Below are 22,316 nucleotides of genomic sequence, written 5' to 3' on the forward strand. Positions count from 1 at the left end.
GCCAGAGATGCAGATGTGTTTTTTGCAGCATGAGACGGTGCATTATCATGCATGAAAATGATCTTGCTGCGGAAAGCACGGTTCTTCCTCTTGAACCATGGCAGGAAGTGTTGTTTTAGAAACTCCACATACATTATGGAGTTCATCTTTACCCCTTCAGGGATCATAAAGGGGCCGACAATCTCTCTCCCCATGATTCCAGCCCAAAACATTACTCCACCTCCTCGTTGGCGCCTTAGCCGTGTTTTCATGGGGTGTCCATCAACCAGCCATCCTCCACTCCATCCATCTGGACCATCGACCGTTGCACGTCACTCATCGGTGAACAAAACAGTTTGGAAGTCAGTCTTCATGTATCATTTGGCCCACTGGAGCCATTTCTGCTTGTGTGCAGTGGATAGAGGTGGTCGACAGGATGGCTTACGCACAGCTGCAAACCTCTGAAGGACCTTGCATCTTGTTGTTCTGGGGACGTTGGAGGCACCAGCAGCTTCAAAAACTTGTCTGCTGCTATGACAAGGCATTTTTGCAGCTGCTCTTTTAACCTTACGCAATTGCCTGTTGAAAAGAGTCCTCAATTTCTCCTTATTAGCACGCACACGTGTGTGCTGGGAATCCGCTACATACTTCTTGATTGTGCGATGATCACGATGAAGTGTCTTAGCAATGTTGATTGTAGTCAAACCTTGACCTAAATACCCCACAATTTGTTGCCTCTCAGCAGCCGACACATCCTTTTTCTTTCCCATTTTGGCCAAAAACGTAGGCTGCTTAATAATGTGGAACAGCTTCTTAACCCCTTCATGACCGTGGGATTTTTCGTTTTTCCGTGTTCTTTTTTCGCTCCCCTCCTTCCCAGAGCCATAACTTTTTTATTTTTCCGTCAATTTGGCCATGTGAGGGCTTATTTTTTGCGGGACGAGTTGTACTTTTGAACGACATCATTGGTTTTAGCATGTTGTGTACTAGAAAACGGGAAAAAAAATTCCAAGTGCAGTGAAATTGCAAAAAAAGTGCAATCCCACACTGGTTTTTTGTTTGGCTTTTTTGCTAGGTTCACTAAATGCTAAAACTGACCTGCCATTATGATTCTCCAGGTCAGTACGAGTTCATAGACGCCTAACATGACTAGGTTATTTTTTATCTAAGTGGTGAAAAAAAATTCCAAACTTTGCTAAAAAAAAAAAAAAAAAAGTGCGCCATTTTCCGATACTCGTAGCGTCTCCATTTTTCATGATCTGGGGTCGGTTGAGGGCTTATTTTTTGCGTGCCGAGATGACGTTTTTAATGATAGCATTTCGGTGCAGATACGTTCTTTTGATCGCCCGTTATTGCATTTTAATGCAATGTCGCGGCGACCAAAAAAACGTAATTCTGGCGTTTCTAATTTTTTTCCCGCTACGCTGTTTAGCGATGAGGTTAATACTTTTTTTTAATTGATAGATCGGGCGATTTGGAGCGCGGCGATACCAAATATGCGTAGATTTGATATTTTTTTTATTGATTTATTTTGATTGGGGCGAAAGGGGGGTGATTTAAAACTTATGTTTTTTTTTATTTTTTTCACATTTTTTTAAACTTTTTTTTTAAAACTTTTGCCATGCTTCAATAGCCTCCATGGGAGGCTAGAAGCAGGCACAGCACGATCGGCTCTGCTACATAGCAGCGATCGGCTGATCGCTGCTATGTAGCAGAAATGGGGGTGTGCTGTGAGCGCCGACCACAGGGTGGCGCTCACAGCCACCGGTCATCAGTAACCATAGAGGTCTCTAAGACCTCTATGGTTACAATATACAAGCATCGCCGACCCCCGATCATGTGACGGGGGTCGGCGATGACGTCATTTCCGGCCGCCCGGCCGGAAGCAGTAGTTAAATGCCGCTGTCTGCGTTTGACAGCGGCATTTAACTAGTTAATAGGTGCGGGCAGATCGCGATTCTGCCCGCGCCTATTACGGGCACATGTCAGCTGTTCAAAACAGCTGACATGTCCCGGCTTTGATGTGGGCTCACCGCGGAGCCCTGCATCAAAGCAGGGGAGCCGGCATCGGACGGTATAGTACGTCCGATGCCGGTAAGGGGTTAAGTAGTCTTGCCTTTATTTGGACACACCTGCCAAACTAATTTGCACAGGTATCTGCAATTGCTTTCAGTGATATAAAGAGCCCTGACACACATCACATCAATGAGTTTAAATGACAAACAAAAAAATTCTAACCTTATCACTCCTAAACTCTTTGTGCATAATAATTTGGAACACAGTGTAAAGGGGTGGTCTGGGATCAACCCTTGTGACTACAGACTTGGGGTATGTGCACACGTTGCAGATTTGACTGTGGAATTTTCTGTGCAGATTCTGAATTTCTTGGGAGAAAACGCAGGTCAGAATCTGCACTTTTTTTGGTATGTGCACACGTTGCAGATTTTTGTGCGGATTTCTTCATTTTTTCACCCCTGCAGATTTCTAATATGGAATGGGTGCAGAAATGCAGCAGATCCGCAAAAAGAATTGACACGGTCCTTTGTTTAATCTGCTGTGTTTTCCGTGCAGATTTTTCCGCACCATTAGCACAGCATTTTTTTTTTGCCATTGATTTACATTGTACTGTAAATCACTTGTGGATCTGCAGTGTTTCTGCGTGGAAAAAAATGCTACAGATCTGCAGGAAATCTGCAACGTGGGCACATAGCCTTTATGTAGTTCAGGGGTCCCCAACTCCAGTCCTCAAGGCCCACCAACATGTCATGTTTTCAGGATTTCCTTAGTCTTGCCCCGGTAATAATTGCATCACCTGTGCAATGCAAAGGAAATCCTGAAAACATGACCTGTTGGTGGGCCTTGAGGACTGGAGTTGGGGACCCCTGATGTAGTTTTACCAATCTGCATAGCCCTTGCAGAGCAGCATTTGGTTCAGGCCGTGCATGCTTTTTATTTCTATTGAATACACCGTTCCCACACGTGCTCAACACAACGCAGCTTTTGAAAAAAAATTTCCAGCCAAAACAAAACAAAGGATGGATAAAAAAAAAAAAAAAAAATAGAACATATTGTATGCAACAAAATGTGTTCTATCTTTTTACATTCATCCCTTATTTTGTGCCATGTGTGGTCCACGATAAGCCTAAGGCCGGACAGCCCGTTTAATGAGAATAATAAAAAGATACAAAGCCAAGCTGACCACGTAAAAGGTTGTCCAACATTGATGCCTGCAATAAAAGCGATTCAGCTGGTGCAGGATGCAGTTTACTTACAGTACTCCAATGTCCACGGTATAGAAATGGCAGCACAAAGGCCAAAACTGTTAGTAATACTGTGGTGACCATTAGGATCCGATGCACCTGGGGAAGGAAAGAAAAAGCTGAATTGGCTAAAGACTAAGCAAACTGCTTTTCATCTGGATAAGATTTTTCTATTTTATACCGTTAGCGACCATTTTACCTGGGTGATAAGAAAATCAGCCATGAGCAGTACAGTAAATGGAACCTGGCAGAAGATTTAAGCTGCCAGTACCACGGTAAGCATGAAATCAGACACTGGCAGCATTATTGCAGTCATGTATGTTCTATATTACTCTGAAGCTGTGCTGCTCTTCAGGATAAACTTTGAAATTCCTGACGTGGACTATGTGTCTCAGAAATCTTGCCCAAGAAAACGGTCCTCGGTGGCTTCTCCTTGTATCACTCCCCTAGACTGTGTAGGAGGAGAAACCAGTCAGGCAATGTCAACGGGGCGAGAAGCCACCAAGGTTCCGGCCTCTTGGACTAAACAGCTGAGATGCATAGTCCCCACCAGGCTTATAAAAGTTAACACATACGCACATAACATACCCAGTGTGTATTTGACGCTGTCCGCAGTTCTGGCAGCATATAACTGATGACAGGTTTGTGTAGATATGAAAAAAAAAAATGACTATGGGGAGGGAGATTTAGCTAACATTAAAAAATGTTAAATTTACAAAATGACAAAAAAAAAAAAAAAACACATGACATTGTAAATTTGATAAAATATGTTACACAACTCTCCTCTTTGGCACTGTGTCATAGCCATCATACACAATTACGCCTTCAGAGGAAGACATCAGCTCATTATAGAGCTTCATTGGCAATAATCCATGGGAAACCCCACCCATGCAAGTTAGCCCCCTCTGAAGAACAAACGACAACTATCTCGCAGGTGCCACCCAGCTACCATCGCTGGCCAGGTAAGGATAAAGTCCACAGGTCCAGTAATCATCCCTTTGAAATGGATCCAGTTAAAAAAAAATAAAAACAAAACCCACACAAATCTTTTCACATGGAAAAAATAACAGATGGCTATTTAAATCACAGACTTCAATGTAAAAATAAAAAAATCGTAGCAAAAACGCAACATGTGAATACAACATTAAACAGTCATTCTAAGAAGTGCAAAATACCTGGAACCAAATTTTCTCCCCACACAGAGTAGTTGTTGGCCAGACAGGTTTGAAGAAGCGAGCCACAAGGACACCGATACTGACTGTAGTCATCCAGGCAATGAACATCATAGCGCCTGACAAGGTGAGCAGAACAAGGACTGGTGAATGACAGCGGACGGCAATACTAAGCTGTGACCCGACAGACACGGAGCAGAGTCAGACAGGACAGTCTCACCTATGTGCATCATTAGGGCCTGACAGCTCATTTATGAGAAGCTCAGTCTACTTACAGGACAGTTGAAGACTGGACTTTTTTTTTTGCCCGGGATAAGACTAAACATTCAATAAACTCCTCTCTAGAACTTTGGATAGTGCAGTATTAAGTGGAATGAGAGGAGGGATACATCCATTTACTGCATCCTTGATAAATGGTTGTTTTGTTCTTTTGGACTCGACAGAATAGCCGGACTACACCATTTCCAGGGCTAAAACGTACTGGAAACGTACTAATCCTGGTGGAAACGAACGCCATGAGCGGGTGATGCTGTAATACCAGCTAAACAGATATCCAAAGAGCACAAAAAACTGCAGCAAATGCTACACTGTCACCGCTGACTAACAGTCACTTGGCAAAACTACACTACCATTAACACCAAAGTTGTTTGCTGTAAGTCAATAATTTGCATTATCAAAAAGAAAAAACCTTACAGGGGAAAAGAAACAAAAAAGTCTATTTACCATGGAACTTAATGAGCAGAGGGGATCGTGATCCACCGACGTCCTCGTTCGATTCGGCGACGTTGTACATTTTGTTGGTTATAAGAGGCTGTCGTTGATGTCTGTGAATGCGTCCTTACATTTAAAAAAAAATAATAATTAATTTGCTATTTTAAACATAAAGTGATATTGTATTTAGAATTTATAGTATTGATATACCATCTTCAGCATCACCATCAGCCAAAAATATATAATGACGGCTGTCCAGCGGAAATCGCTCTTGAGAGTCTGGAATACGGATATTTCTGCGGAAAGAACATTGAAGAATTCCATCTTCTATCCTCCATGCCATGTCCCGCAGAACGCTCTGGAGTAAAAATCATATATTAGAAGACAGATCAGAATGCACTTTCCATAGATTGATCTTTTGTGCCATTTATTGATCAAATCACAGAACAAATGCTCATGTTGGAACAATTCTTTGCAGCCTTAATTTTTGGACACATGTAATAGACTTGTCCAACTGATCTAAATAGGCAATGCCGAAAACTCACGCGCTTCCTGACATCCAAAAACATCCCATTTAAATTAAATAGAATATATCATGTATCCTAAATATAGGGCTGTGACTGCTGGGACCTGCGCCAATCAGCAGAACTGGGTACTTTTTTTTTTTTTAACCATAAATTTTTTTTATTTTATTAAACATTGTAGAACAAAACAGGGTCTTACAAGTATTTAGTTTCTGTATAGAATGGATGAACAATAAACGATATAAGGCTATCAATGACCTTAATTCTACAAAGACGTAAATGACAAAGACAAGACAAGACAGTAAGGGGTATAGGGAAGGGAGGAAAGAAAGACAGAAGAAAAAAAAAAAAAAAAAAAAGGGGAAAAACCTCAGTTAAAATGATTAAAGGGAACCTGTCACCCCGTTTTTTGAGATTGAGCTATAAATACTGTTAAATAGGGCCTGCGCTGTGTGTTCCTATAGTGTATGTAGTGTACCCCGATTCCCCACCTATGCTGAGATATAACTTACCAAAGTCGCCGTTTTCGCCTGTCAATCAGGCTGGTCAGGTCGGGAGGGCGTGGTGACATCGCTGGTTCTTCCTCAGCTTTACGTTGGTGGCGTAGTGGTGAACAAGCAGCGCGCGATCTGCGCTGTAATCCCTTGCATCGGTGGGGGCGGCCATCTTCCTGGGGCCGCGCGTGCGCAGATCGAGTGCTCTGCTGCACGGGGCTTCAGGAAAATGGCCGCGGGATGCCGCGCGTGCGCATTAGAGATCGCGGCGGCCATTTTCCCAAAGCCGAGATGCAAACTCGGCTTTGGGAAAATGGCCGCCGCGATCTCTAATGCGCACGCGCGGCATCCCGCGGCCATTTTCCTGAAGCCCCGTGCAGCAGAGCACTCGATCTGCGCACGCGCGGCCCCAGGAAGATGGCCGCCCCCACCGATGCAAGGGATTACAGCGCAGATCGCGCGCTGTGTCTTCACCACTACGCCACTACGCCACCAACGTAAAGCTGAGGAAGAACCAGCGATGTCACCACGCCCTCCCGACCTGACCAGCCTGATTGACAGGCGAAAACGGCGACTTTGGTAAGTTATTTCTCAGCATACATGGGGAATCGGGGTACACTACATACACTATAGGAACACACAGCGCAGGCCCTATTTAACAGTATTTATAGCTCAATCTCAAAAAACGGGGTGACAGGTTCCCTTTAATCAAATCCGAACTCAGTCGCACTACAGGTCGGATCCCGCTGCATAATAATCCCACGGGGACCATATTGCCTGGAAGCGCACCACCGAGTCATTTAGTAAGGCTGTAAGGTGTTCCATCCTTCTAACATCCATGATCCGTCCAAGGAGGATCTGAAGCGAAGGGGGATTCGGCTGTCTCCAAAGACGCGCAATCAGGCATCTGGCCGCCGTAAGGATATGTTGCAATAATCTAGAACTGGGTACTTTTATCCCAATCATCATTTTGCCAAGAAGGCTTGACAATTTAAAGCTTTTAAAACTAGAATTACAACTTTCTGCCTTATGAAACTACATTCTGAAAGTTTATGTTGCGATTTCATGATTTTCTGTAATTACCGGTGATGCTATATCTGGATGTGTGCGTCCTCGAAAGTATCCAGGGTTTATCTCGACAGTTTGCTGATTAATCACACACAGGTAAACATCATCATCCCCCTAGGAAAAAAAACATCAAACTATTAGCATGTGCAGATAAAACCTATTTTAATCAAACCTGCAGCACCACGTAAAGTAAGTGACGCATCGCTGGAATCAGGGTCTCTGTCTCTACATCCTGCAGTTATCACATTAGATAGCAAACACCTAGTGATACTCACCATCCACTGGTCATGCGATAAGGCAAAAGACAAGTATCCTTTTACTGGTCCACTCATCTCAATCAGCATGGAGTCGTCTTCTCTCCAAAAGGACAGGAAGAAGCAGTGCACATCACGCTGAGGGTCGCACGACGTGGGGCTCCTGACACAGAACTTGTTGCGTCCACATCCAGATGAGCTGACCTGCAAATGCAATAAACTAAAAAAATAAATAAAAAATCCCCTTCACGAAAATAATAATAATAAAAGGTTAGTATCATGTGTGGCCACCTGATGGCGCTCTCCTATGAACAACAAGAGCAATAGGTATTGGTTATAACCATCCCTGAGTGCACGGTGTTAAATCGATCGTGTCCTTGTGTGTTGGATGTTAGCTAGAGACAAACGGGCTGGGGAATATTCTGGCCTATGGATAGACTATCGCTGATGAAAACATTTATTCTATTGACTGGCTGAACGAATACAAACTCACTTGGAGGCATTTATATTTGTTAAATTCATTAATTTTATGATTTTTTTCTTTGTTGTTGTGTTTAATTAAAACTTTTGCCCCATTTGTAATCTACAGTCTGAGTTGCACCGTCTATTCTGCTGGCAGCAGAGAGAGCTGAGAATCCATCAGTGAGCTCATTCCAATGGAAGAGTTTGTAACCCTTAACTTTTTCTTCTGAGATTTAGGCCTACATGGTTGAAGTGAACTTTGTATTAATAAGTAAGCTTAGAGCAGCTTGGAAGCTAACAGTTGTAAACTCTTCCAACAGAACGGGTTCACTCAAATACTCTCAGTTCACATCTTCTGCAACCAGAAAAAACAGACAATGCAGAACAGTACCAGCAAAGTCTGAGACTACAGAAATCTCATGCACACATCTTGTTTTTTTCCCTGACATGCAGCACGTCACTTCTTTCAGTGTTTTTCACCCATTAAAAGCAATGGGTAGTGCAAAAAATCCAGGTATCTGGATTTGCTGCGTTTTTGGTGCCAAAACCTGATGAAGTCGAATCAGGTTTTTTTTTTTTTATACACTAAACTTTATCAGCATGCACAAGAAACAAATGTACCCTGATAAAAACGCAGTAAAAAACTATGCAAAACCAGCTTCTTGTAAACATCTGAAAATTTGCTTTAAAAAACAGCAGCAAAAACCCAACTTGTGAACACTGCCTTAGTATATCGTGTCAATTTTTTATTAAATTCAACAGCAACATTTTAATTTTTTTTATTATAAAAAACATATGCTTTGAAAAAAAAAATCAAGTTCCTTAAAATTGATAGCAAATAATTAGATACTAAATGGTTTGCCAAAAATCCGATGATCAGCGCTTCCATAAAGGCTTTAGCTTAAAGAAAAACGAAAATGAATAATTATAATTTTGCGGTTTATAAAGACACGCATTTGCCTGCATCATGGGAAGTGTAAAGCCATTGATAAAAATGTAGTCTACAAATCCTTGTGTTTACCAACGCCATCTGAAAAACGTTATGCCTGAATGATTGGACTCATTGGTCGAATCTTTCACATCAAGCAAATGTTTTTCAGTATTATAGACAAAATGATTATTGGTAATGATATGAACAGGTTTATGACCAGATTTATCTATTCACAGTCTAAATTGTAGTTTTATACCTAAATAAAGGTCACAAGTAACAAATGGTTGAAATTTAAAAAAAGCTCTTCACAAAAGTTAGAATGCAAGGTTTTAGAAAAAAAAAAATCAAAACTATAAAATATAACAACAATGAATTGTTCTGCCATTCCGTGTGTTCCATTTTCACAGGATAATGACTCCTATATACCAGCTGACACTGTTAGGCTAGGTTCACACTTTGCGGATTCCACTGCGGATTTTTCCGCAGCAGAATTCCAAAATCCGCAGTGAAAACCCGTCGCGTTTTTACTGCGGATTTATCGCGGTTTTTACTGCGGTTTCTCATCTGCAGTTTCCTATTGGAGCAGGTGAAAATCCGCAGAAAAGTGACATGCTGCGGAATGTAATCCGCTGCGTTTCCACGCGGATTTTTCCGCAGCATGTGCACAGCGTTTTTTGTTTCCCATAGGTTTACATTGTACTGTAAACTCATGGGAAACTGCTGCAGATCCGCAGCGGTCAAATCCGCTGCGGATCCGCAGCAAAATCCGCAAAGTGTGAACATAGCCTAAAGCTGCTTTACACAATGTTCTCACTGGTGTAGAAGCCTCCATTTATTACACGCCACGATCCTGCGCCATTCATTGTATAATGCAAATAGCTATTAATTGAACACCAATAGCTTGTAATGTGATTTGTTTGGGATCAGGTAACGTTTCTATCAATTAGACGGCAGGAGTAATGCTTAGGTGGCCTACAATGGAAATGAACAAGACTATAAAGATAGCCCTGAAAAAAAAAAAAAAAAAAAGGATCGTTCCCCTGACTAACCAGAGCCAGCTTGTGATCTCACAGTAATAGCGGGGGAACAACAACAAAACAACAACAGCAACAGCCACCATCCTGTATTACCCCCTTGGTCAGTAATGACGCTGATGGCACGGCTGGCGGCACAGAAGTCTGTGGTTTACTGGAGATGAATGGAAAACCAGATTGAGAAATAATTGGTCCTGGAATCTTCACCCAGTAAATTGCATATTTTTCAACAACAGTGGCTCTAGGACAAAAAAAAAAAAAAAAAAAAAAAAGAGAGAACTTTATGATTAAGAAACATGCAGGGAATTAAAGCAGTAAAAAAAAAATCCTTAGGTGTTTGACAAAATCCTAGCTAAAAGAAAACATTGGTCACATTTATCATTGTGTCACAGATGAAACCATGAGTGAGTAAAGCATGCTAATAGGCTACAGCAATGGCATCATGACTACAGCGCACAGGACTGTTTCAGCCAATCACTGGGCATCTACATTGGCAGTGATTGACTGCAGTGGTCACATACACTGTAGTAGAAGCATTGTGGGGGTCACGGTTATAGTTACTGTTTATCATTTCTAATCTGAGGTAGATTATGGGGTATAAAAGGTTACCATGGAGAAAATAGGCCGCTTGGCCCAACCAGGCATTAAATGGTCAATGACCTTCACATATTGGCAGGCGCCAACAGCTTTACCCCTGGCAGCCTGTTCATTACTGAGGGAGCTACAAAAGAAAAAATAAAAGTGATAATCACCTAGTGACACCCACCAGGATCCAGCGCAGGTTGCTTTGTGGTCCGCGCTGACACAGGAAGAGACGAATTCACTGCTCCATCAGCAGCAGAACCGCTGCGGCCAGAGATTGGCAGCAGCATTCAAGTGACTCTAGCAGAGAGTTAGCTGAAAAATATCAAGTGATGCAATGATCAAGACATCTGACCGCTGCAGCCAATCAGCGCGCAGCGGTTCTGCTGCTGACGGAACAGTGATGTCTCCTCTTCCTGCATCAGTGCAGACCACAGAGCGGCCTGACTGGTACCAGGCAAGTGCCGATAAGTAGGACTTTTTTGTTTGTTTCACTGCTTTAAACGCCTCGGAGACTTCTTTTAGCCAGAATAAACCTTGCTCAGAGCACTGGTCTTATAATACAAGTGTCAAAACTGCCTCTTTAATAAGGTGAAACATGGCAGAGATTTTTCTACATTGCCTGGCAGTGTATAAAGCGTTGATTATTTTTGGCAGAGACTATGACTTCTTTAATCCCTCTGACTTGTGTAATACAGGTTTGTTACAGCGTGCTGATAAACAAGTATTTCCAGATTCAGAGAGCAGCAGTCGCCGAGCTCGTGAAGAATGCGGCCTCCAAATCCCTCATCCACCTGTAAATGTTAACAATTGATCTGTCGGTAAAGGTGAACCTTCTGTTTTCGGTTACGGTACAGGCCTCAATGTCATGGCAATCAATGGGTACCCCGAGATGTCACATGTAGACCATTTAAGGGGTTGACAGCAGCAAATTGTTCGAGACAGATGGCAGCTGGTCAAGACAGCGTACACCCGCCATGTGCAGAGCGGGTGCAGGTCATGAGCCTACACCAAGCACCCCGATCCATTCCATAATGTATACATCAGTCATAGTGTGACAGGGATTAAAGGATTAATATTGTGTGAATAGAGTAAATGACAAGGAGGCCTGAGTTTTCCTAAACTAGCTTCTCAGGAGGCTGGCCTAGCTTTCAGCTGACCATCATGGGTCCAGCTGTAGAAAACGGAGTCTTGGTATCTGCCAAACCATTTGGGGTACAAAATTCTATCATGAATATTCACGCTCTACCCAGAATACCATAAAATATAAAGTGACAGGTGAGTGCAAGGGAAAATGTGTAATGGCGTGTGCTGTGAACATGAGGACGTACAGAAACTGGATATGCTGCGGGCCGGCGCTGGGAGCGATCCAATAGAATTCAACCTGTTCTTTTCTCCTCTTGCTGGTCTGACTGACAGCGGAGCCCTGGAAAGAGAAGCATTGGGTTACACAAGCCGGAATAACATCCATGCAGACTAGTAAGCCAAAGTGACCGGGATGTACTGTCTTCTGGAGTCAGGAAGGCATAACCCTTAGTAACTTCTGCACAATGCGCTGCAGTAAAAGTGGGATTTATTAATTTTAAATTACAAAAATCTTGTGATTCTATTAAAATAGTGACTTATAGCAAAAATTAATGCATGGCAGCCACATTCTGCCGCACTGTCCCAGAACGGCTGCATCTCAGCTCTGTAATAAAGCTCCATGCAGTTGTGTCTATGCCAGTGTCATTGCAATCAACTCATAACATCACAGATATACAGAATATGGCAGTCTAATGAAAATGGAGTTTCTGTTTAGACTATAAACAAAATGGAAAAGAAGCAGATAAAAAAAAAAGATAAAAAAAATGTAATAAGTCAACTCTACAAAAGAAATGAAAGAATATATTCGAGTAGAATCAAATTCTACCAAAATTTTAATTCGGCAAAACACAGATTTTTTGGTAACTCTTCTGCGCAGATTCAGCAAAAATGCCACCTTACCGTTCCCCTCTGGCCTCTCTGCTCCTTACAGTCTGCCTTCCTGTCTTGGTCGCATCTTCTGCGTCAAACCCCCGGGTCTCCCACACTGAGCTGGGACTTCCAGCTCTGATGAAGCTCGGCATGGTTCTGTGCATGTTCACACAAGGTCACAGCCATCTTGTAACATCATGAACTTGTGTACACTTGCACAGAACTGTCCCCGGCCTCATCACAGCAAGAAGTCCTAGCTCAATGTGAGGGTCTTGGGAATTTGAGTACTTGCAGCAGGGATGAGAAGACGTGATGAAGACCGGACGGGTGATGGTGAGGGGCCCCAGAAAGTCGAACGGTGAGGAGACTAAGAATTTTTATTTATTTTTAACCCCTTCATGACCCAGCCTATTTTGACCTTAAAGACCTTGCCGTTTTTTGCAATTCTGACCAGTGTCCCTTTATGAGGTAATAACTCAGGAACGCTTCAACGGATCCTAGCGGTTCTGAGAATGTTTTTTCGTGACATATTGGGCTTCATGTTAGTGGTAAATTTAGGTCAATAAATTCTGCGTTTATTTGTGATAAAAACGGAAATTTGGCGAAAATTTAGCAATTTTCACATTTTGAATTTTTATTCTGTTAAACCAGAGAGTTATGTGACACAAATAGTTAATAAATAACATTTCCCACATGTATACTTTACATCAGCACAATTTTGGAAACAAAATTTTTTTTTGCTAGGAAGTTATAAGGGTTAAAATTTGACCAGCGATTTCTCATTTTTACAACACCATTTTTTTTAGGGACCACCTCACATTTGAAGTCAGTTTGAGGGGTCTATATGGCTGAAAATACCCAAAAGTGACACCATTCTAAAAAAATGCACCCCTCAAGGTACTCAAAACCACATTCAAGAAGTTTATTAACCCTTCAGGTACTTCACAGCAGCAGAAGTAACATGGAAGGAAAAAATGAACATTTAACTTTTTAGTCACAAAAATTATCTTTTAGCAACAATTTTTTTATTTTCCCAATGGTAAAATGAGAAACTGAACCACGAAAGTTGTTGTCCAATTTGTCCTGAGTACACGGATACATCATATGTTGGGGTAAACCAATGTTTGGGCGCACGGCAGGGATTGGAAGGGAAGGAGCGCCATTTGACTTTTTGAATGAAAAATTGGCTCCACTCTTTAGCGGACACCATGTCACGTTTGGAGAGCCCCCGTGTGCCTAAAAATTGGAGCTCCCCCACAAGTGACTCCATTTTGGAAACTAGACGCCCCAAGGAACTTATCTAGATACATAGTGAGCACTTTGAACCCCCAGGTGCTTCACAAATTGATCCGTAAAAATGAAAAAGTACTTTTTTTTCACAAAAAAAATTCTTTTAGCCTCAATTTTTTCATTTTCACATGGGCAACAGGATAAAATGGATCCTAAAATTTGTTGGGCAATTTCTCCAGAGTACGACGATACCTCATATGTGGGGGTAAACCACTGTTTGGGCACACGGCAGGGCTCGGAAGGGAAGGCGCGCCATTTGACTTTTTGAATGGAAAATTAGCTCCAATTGTTAGCGGACACCATGTCGCGTTTGGAGAGCCCCTGTGTGCCTAAAAATTGGAGCTCCCCCACAAGTGACCCCATTTTGGAAACTAGACCCCCCAAGGAACTTATCTAGATGCATATTGAGCACTTTAAACCCCCAGGTGCTTCACAGAAGTTTATAACGCAGAGCCATGAAAATAAAAAAATAATTTTTCTTTCCTCAAAAATGATTTTTTAGCCTGGAATTTCCTATTTTGCCAAGGGTAATAGGAGAAATTGGACCCCAATCATTAGCTCCAATCATTAGCGGACACCATGTCACGTTTGGAGAGCCCCTGTATGCCTAAACATTGGAGATCCCCCACAAATGACCCCATTTTGGAAACTAGACCCCCAAAGGAACTAATCTAGATGTGTGGTGAGGACTTTGAACCCCCAAGTGCTTCACAGAAGTTTATAACGCAGAGCCATGAAAATAAAAAATAAAAATTATTTTCTCAAAAATGATCTTTTAGCCTGCAATTTTTTTATTTTCCAAAGGGTAATAGGAGAAATTTCACCCCAAAAGTTGTTGTCCAGGTTTCTCCTGAGTACGCCGATACCCCATATGTGGGGGTAAACCACTGTTTGGGCACATGCCGGGGCTCGGAATTGAAGTAGTGACGTTTTGAAATGCAGACTTTGATGGAATGCTCTGTGGGCGTCACGTTGCGTTTTGCAGAGCCCCTGATGTGGCTAAACAGTAGAAACCCCCCACAAATAACCCCATTTTGGAAACTACACCTTGAAAGGAACTTATCTAGATGTGTGGTGAGCACTTTGAACCCCCAAGTGCTTCACAGAAGTTTATAATGCAGAGCCGTGAAAATAATAAATCATTTTTCTTTCCTCAAAAATGATGTTTTAGCAAGCATTTTTTTATTTTCACAAGGGTAACAGGAGAAATTGGACCCCAATAATTGTTGCGCAGTTTGTCCTGAGTATGCTGGTACCCCATATGTGGGGGTAAACCACTGTTTGGGCACACGTCGGGGCTCAGAATTGAGGGAGCACCATTTGACTTTTTGAATACAAGATTGGCTGGAATCAATGGTGGCGCCATGTTGCGTTTGGAGACCCCTGATGTGCCTAAACAGTGGAAACCCCTCAATTCTACCTCCAACACTAACCCCAACACACCCCTAACCCTAATCCCAACTGTAGCCATAACCCTAATCACAACCCTAACCCCAACACACCCCTAACCACAACCCTAATTCCAACCCTAACCCTAAGGCTATGTGCCCACGTTGCGGATTCGTGTGAGATTTTTCAGCATCATTTTTGAAAAATCCGCGGGTAAAAGGCACTGCGTTTTACCTGCGGATTTTCCGCGGATTTCCAGTGTTTTTTGCGCGGATTTCACCTGCGGATTCCTATTGAGGAACAGGTGTAAAACGCTGCGGAATCCGCACAAAGAATTGACATGCTGCGGAAAATACAACGCAGCGTTTCCGCGCGGTATTTTCCGCACCATGGGCACAGCGGATTTGGTTTTCCATAGGTTTACTTGGTACTGTAAACCTGATGGAACACTGCTGCGAATCCGCAGCAGCCAATCCGCTGCGGATCCGCAGCCAAATCCACACCGTGTGCACATAGCCTAATTCTAAAGGTATGTGCACACGCTGCGGAAAACGCTGCGGATCCGCAGCAGTTTCCCATGAGTTTACAGTTCAATGTAAACCTATGGGAAACAAAAATCGCTGTACACATGCTGCAGAAAAACTGCACGGAAACGCAGCGGTTTACATTCCGCAGCATGTCACTTCTTTCTACGGATTCTGCAGCGGTTTTACAACTGCTCCAATAGAAAACCGCAGTTGTAAAACCGCAGTGAAATGCGCAGAAAAAAACACGGTAAATCCGCCATAAATCCGCAGCGGTTTAGAACTGCGGATTTATCAAATCCGCAGCGGAAAAATCCGCAGAGGACCAGAATACGTGTGCACATACCGAAACCCTAACCCTACCCCTATTCTAACATTAGTGGAAAAAATAAAAATTTCTTTATTTTTTTATTGTCCCTACCTATGGGGGTGACAAAGGGGGAGGGATTTATTATTTTTTTATTTTGATCACTGGGATAGATTATATCTCAGCGATCAAAATGCACTTTGAACGAATCTGCCGGCCGGCAGATTCGGCGGGCGCACTGTGCATGCGCCCGCCATTTTGGAAGATGGCGGCGCCCAGGGAGAAGACGGACGGACCCCGGCAAGATCGGTAAGTATGATGGGGTGGGGGGTGGGGTGGTGGATCGGAACGCGGGAGGGGTGGTGGATCGGAACGCGGGAGGGGTGGAACGGAGCACGGGGGAGGTGGAACGGAGCACGGGGGAGTGGATCGGAGTGCAGGGGGGGGGGTGATTGGAGCACGGGGGGGTGATTGGAGCATAGGGGTGAGCGGACAAGAGCACGGGGGGGGAGTGGAGCACAGGACGGAGGGGAGCGGGGCAGTGTACCGGACAGATCGGGGGGCTGGGGGGGGCGATCGGTGGGGTGGGGGCACAATAGTATTTCCAGCCATGGCCGATGATATTGCAGCATCGGCCATGGCTGGATTGTAATATTTCACCCGTTATAATAGGTGAAATATTACAAATCGCTCTGATTGGCAGTTTCACTTTCAACAGCCAATCAGAGCGATCGTAGCCACGGGGGGGGGTGAAGCCACCCCCCCTGGGCTAAACTACCACTCCCCCTGTCCCTGCAGATCGGGTGAAATGGGAGTTAACCCTTTCACCCGATCTGCAGGGACGCGATCTTTCCATGACGCCACATAGGCGTCATGGGTCGGATTGGCACCGACTTTCATGACGCCTACGTGGCATCATGGGTCGGGAAGGGGTTAACATCTACTGTTTATTATGCCCTGGGGTCTGGAGAGACCCCATAGCATAATAAAGGAACATTACATTTGTGTAGAATCAGTTTGTTGCCGACAGATCTTCCCAGGAAACTCTTCCCATACAGGCAAATTAGTTCTAGTGTACAACATTAAATTACACATCATTCTCCAAGGTTTTCTATTTCCTATGAAGTATAAGAAACTATACCGGGAGACTTCCACATTTCAAAAGTTGTGAAACTTGTCCATCAACTAATGAGAAGGAGCCCACAGCATCACCGGCTAAATTATTCGCATTTCGAGCCTGAATGAAAAATCCAGAAAAGCGATATCCAGACAGAGTCACTGAAAAAAAGAACAAACAAAAAAAATATTGTTAAATTTTCTGTATCAAGACAATTATGATATTGATTAAAATTGGACAATAGATGAATAAAAGAACAAAAAAAAATACATACAAAAAAACATACCGTTATATATTCTATATTGATTTTTAGGATAATTACCCATCAAGATTCATTTTCTAAGCTTTCATAGAAATGACAAAAGAAAACTAATTTGGTTGCTCTAGGCACACAGTTTCTCCAAAGACAATTGTGGAAGCATAAAGTTGCATTTACACTGAAGAATTTTTAGCGCACATTCCTAAGAACTCTCGTTTCCAGTTAATAAGGAAGTGTAACAGGGCTGCCAATCACCCGACAAATGGGCAAAATGCTTGTTTGTTGGGTGTTTAAACAACGACAGCTTATTCGCACAGATTTATTTACTACCGATGGTTCTGTGTACATGGAAGTGCGGCCGGCCAGTCTGAACAGGCTATTAAATGAATAGTGCTCGGCAAAACGTAACCGATCATTGCTTGTTTAATGGCGGCAGGTGGCCTAATGTAAATGCTCCTACCTTTGATCTGATCTCCTGGACTAAATACGGTCTTATCCACAGTGATGTTATGGATGACTCCAGACTGCGGGTAACCTTTATGCCGCGGCTCCATGGAACTACAGGCCACGGTGACCTTCCCATTTGGATAACTGGTGACAGGTGGAGCACTGCAAGCAAGCAACCAGATGACGAAAACTGGCACCACCAGAGCCATCTATAGATTGAAGAAAAAAAAAAGAAAAAACACCCTATGTTACACCACAGCATCCTTAGATCAAAGAACACGCTGACAGGTTTCTCCAAACTTAGCAAAGGTCCAAAATATTGTGAATCTCAACCAAATGGAAGATTCCATCCTGACGCAACATTTTTTTTTTTTTTTTTTTGCCAACGTGGTCAAACATTAAAAGGGAACCTGTGCTCAGAAAATCACCTATTAACCTGACGCTGGGCTCCTGCAGGTGATTACATGACAATCACAATTGTGTTCGTAGCTAAACTATATGTAGTCGTTGATTTTATACACAAGGAGGAAAGTTATTTATTTATAAATATGGCAAAACCACAAGACAAATAGGCCTCAATTCATTATTGACTTTGTGCATGTTTATTAGTCTAGTTTTGTGCTTTTTTTCTTGCACCCAATTCATTATTCTATTTGAGCCTTTTTTAGTCTATTTTTTATCTGCTCGCCCATGTTTATTTTATTTACCACTTTGTGGGTGGAATTTAGAGATTCCCAATAACTTCACTTGATTTGTCTGGCAAAGGTTTAGGTACAATTTCCCTCCTCTTCCAGTGTATTTTTTATAAATTTGGTCGTATTTTGGTGCAATTTTTTGCAACTTGGACCAAACGTCATAAAAACCAGTTCAATACAGGGAGAAAAAAAAGTTAATTTATGACTTTACACCAAATGCATGAATCACACTTGCCATTATTAAGAATTTGGCACCAAAAAAATGGCAACCAAGACAAAAAAAAGGACCATAAAAAAAAGCTCAAATGATGAATTGGGGCCATAGTCTAGCTACATGCACCATTGTAATCAACATGTAATTGCGTGCAGGACCCGGTCTGGGTGCAGGTTAAAGGTGATTTTTCTGATGACATGGTCACTATACACATGGTCAAGAGTCTTGTGTGCGCTCCCGGTGTAAGGGGGAGAAACTAACCAGGGTTGCCTCATCTGTAATGGGTCCAGAACCGTCGGGTCTGTCACCTAGGATACAGGGGGTCGAGCTTGGGGTGTCAGAGTGTTCCCTGTGCCTGAGAGAAGGGGGCATGGCTAAACGGTTAATGCACGTGCGGACATTCAAACAGTTCAGGCGGAAACAGCACACGCAGGAGTCCTGTCAGAAAAGATCAGCTGTGAGGCCACGGGGCGGCGCTGACTGGAGCCGGGGATGAGAGGACGCACTGACATGATTCGACAGACGGGGTCCCACTGACACACCGGACACCGCTGTCCACTCCAACATAGCTGACACCGCTTACATCACGGACATTTACGAGACTGCTGATGCGGCCGACTATGTTAACAAATCCATGGCCGGTGACCGTGAGAGGCAAGGTCTGTGTGCTGGATACAGGCGCTGAACAGTACAGCGCAGCAGACCGGGCTCACCATTATAAAGTGTCGGGACAGTGTCATAGGCCCCGCTAGTGTAAGGGCTCACACCGCTGACATTATTCCCCTTCCTTCATCCGCTGAGGCCAGTGCCCATGCTGGAGCCCCAGACTATCGCCGCCATTATCTGGATTGGGTCAGGACATCGCCATAACCACAACAGGACACAATGCCATCGTCAGGACCACCAGAGAGAATGAACATCGTCAGGACCACCAGACCACACTGTCAACGTCAAGGAAGTTTTCTCCCATTCTCCCCAGAACTGTGATAAATCACCTTTGAGCATAATCTAACGGTCTCAGTCGCAGACAGGAGCACAACCATGACAGGAGCCCAAAGTGTTAAGTGCATACTTTACATTTCTTTTCCCCCTTTTAGTATATTCTGTGTTAAGAAATTACTTCATACCCTTTGTTATATATGGTTTATCTCCCAGCCAGGAGTTTTACTGTTTGTTAAATAAATCCCCTTGTTGACCCTTGGTCTGCCTCTTTGTCTGTGCTGCATCCTGTAACCTGCTTATACCAGCGAGCGGGCAGTCACACGACCACACAACTGAGTGTGTGCTCCCAGCGAGCGGGCAGTCACGTGACCACACGACTGCGTATGCGCTCCCAGCGAGCAGGCGGTAACGTGACCACACGACTGCGTGTGCGCTCCCAGCGAGCCGGCGGTCACGTGACCACACGATTGCGTGTGCGCTCCCAGCGAGCCGGCGGTCACGTGACCACACGACTGCGTGTGCGCTCCCAGCGAGCGGGCGGTAGCCTGACCACACGACTGCGTGTGCGGTCCCAGCGAGCAGGCGGTAACCTGACCACACGACTGCGTGTGCGCTCCCAGCGAGCAGGCGGTCACGTGACCACACGACTGCGTGTGTTGCTCTCAGCGAGCCGGCGGTCACGTGACCACACGACTGCGTGTGCGCTCCCAGCGAGCCGGCGGTCACATGACCACACGGCTGCGTGTGCGGTCCCAGCGAGCGGGCATTAACCTGACCACACGACTGCGTGTGCGCTCCCAGCGAGCCGGCGGTCACGTGACCACACGACTGCGTGTGTTGCTCTCAGCGAGCCGGCGGTCACGTGACCACACGACTGCGTGTGCGCTCCCAGCGAGCCGGCGGTCACGTGACCACACGACTGCGTGTGCGCTCCCAGCGAGCCGGCGGTCACATGACCACACGGCTGCGTGTGCGGTCCCAGCGAGCGGGCATTAACCTGACCACACGACTGCGTGTGCGCTCCCAGCGAGCCGGCGGTCACGTGACCACACGATTGCGTGTGCGCTCCCAGCGAGCCGGCGGTCACGTGACCACACGACTGCGTGTGCGCTCCCAGCGAGCCGGCGGTCACGTGACCACACGACTGCGTGTGCGCTCCCAGCGAGCGGGCGGTAACCTGACCACACGACTGCGTGTGCGCTCCCAGCGAGCGGGCGGTAACCTGACCACACGACTGCGTGTGCGGTCCCAGCGAGCAGGCAGTAACCTGACCACACGACTGCGTGTGCGGTCCCAGCGAGCCGGCGGTCATGTGACCACACGACTGCGTATGCGCTCTCAGCGAGCCGGCGGTCACGTGACCACACGACTGCGTGTGCGCTCCCAGCGAGCCGGCGGTCACATGACCACACGGCTGCGTGTGCGGTCCCAGCGAGCGGGCATTAACCTGACCACACGACTGCGTGTGCGCTCCCAGCGAGCCGGCGGTCATGTGACCACACGACTGCGTGTGCGCTCCCAGCGAGCCGGCGGTCACGTGACCACACGACTGCGTGTGCGCTCCCAGCGAGCAGGCGGTCACCTGACCACACGACTGCGTGTGCGGTCCCAGCGAGCGGGCGGTAATGTGACCACACGACTGCGTGTGCGGTCCCAGCGAGCGGGCGGTAACGTGACTACACGACTGAGTGTGTGCTCCCAGTGTGCGGGCGATCACGTGACCACACGACTATGTGTGCGCTCCCAGTGTGCGGGCGATCACGTGACCACACGACTGTGTGCTCCCAGCGAGCCGGCGGTTAAGAAACTGTTCGCGCTTTTTTTTGTTAAAAAATGCTTCAAAAAAACATCTGACTGTGCGTCTTTTGAGCTTTCCATTGGCTGTAACAGTACAGGAGCGTCTTATGAGTAGAAACCACCAGAAGACTGCACCGGGAACTTTTAACTCCTTGGTGAGTTCTGTCTAGAAACATAAAACACAGCAAGTCGCTTCCCTATAGTAATGCATATATTCACACTTCCGCAGCAGAACCTGCTTGAAGGAAAGACCTGGTGTGCACAGAGACACTAGGGGATTTAAAAGAAAAAGAAAAAAACTGAAAGTTACAGGAAAAATTTTGGAAAAATCCTTGAAGCGCTGCGGCTTTTACAAGAGTTAAATGCAGCAAATACAATGAGAAGAATTCGGAGCACACAGCAAAGCACAGACAAGATCAGAGGAGAGAAGAAAGCGCTGGAGGCGGCCGGCATCCACCTGCTGCACGGAGGTGTCAGACAGCGCTATAACCGGCCGCTATCTCCGGGCTATTCCCTCAGTGTCACCTCCATGACTCACTGCACCCAGGAAGTGAGCGCCGCCGCCTGCGCCCGCACATGTGAGCGCACAATGCACAGCCCGGGCCGCCGCTGTCACCCACCTCACACCGCAGCCGACCTCCCCGGCCTCCGGCAGCCGTCACTGCCCTCTCACCGGCCAGAAGCAGCACAGACCCTGCACTGAGGGGAGTGGCCAGAACAAGGAGGCGGAGTCACCGTACAGGCCACTAATTGGCTGCTGGGCGTATAATATGGAGGTGGGGGACAGTAACTGACAGCAGGGAGACAAGGTGTCAGCTCCACAGGTCACACCGTGTATAGTACACACTATCATTACAGTATATATGACAGGTCACACTGTGTATAGTGCACACTATCATTACAGTATA

General features: G+C 45.2%; 1 protein-coding gene across 1 annotated transcript in view; it reads right to left on the reverse strand.

Moving 5' to 3' along the window:
• Positions 1–22,116, reverse strand: part of LOC138648187 (putative ferric-chelate reductase 1) — a 40,166-nt gene extending 18,050 nt beyond the window's left edge. The window contains exons 1-11 of the mRNA XM_069737696.1: positions 22,029–22,116; positions 17,774–17,969; positions 17,079–17,215; positions 11,803–11,897; positions 9,986–10,130; positions 7,484–7,666; positions 7,224–7,322; positions 5,333–5,480; positions 5,135–5,248; positions 4,415–4,530; positions 3,252–3,338 (exon numbers count right to left, since the gene is read on the reverse strand). Coding sequence (XP_069593797.1) covers positions 3,252–3,338; positions 4,415–4,530; positions 5,135–5,248; positions 5,333–5,480; positions 7,224–7,322; positions 7,484–7,666; positions 9,986–10,130; positions 11,803–11,897; positions 17,079–17,215; positions 17,774–17,969 — 1,320 coding nt within the window. The 5' untranslated portion in view covers positions 22,029–22,116. The remainder of the gene's footprint in view (positions 1–3,251; positions 3,339–4,414; positions 4,531–5,134; positions 5,249–5,332; positions 5,481–7,223; positions 7,323–7,483; positions 7,667–9,985; positions 10,131–11,802; positions 11,898–17,078; positions 17,216–17,773; positions 17,970–22,028) is intronic.
• Between the last annotated feature and the right edge of the window lie 200 nt (positions 22,117–22,316).

This window comes from Ranitomeya imitator, chromosome 8 (assembly GCF_032444005.1).
Source record: "Ranitomeya imitator isolate aRanImi1 chromosome 8, aRanImi1.pri, whole genome shotgun sequence".
Classification (NCBI taxonomy): domain Eukaryota; kingdom Metazoa; phylum Chordata; class Amphibia; order Anura; family Dendrobatidae; genus Ranitomeya; species Ranitomeya imitator.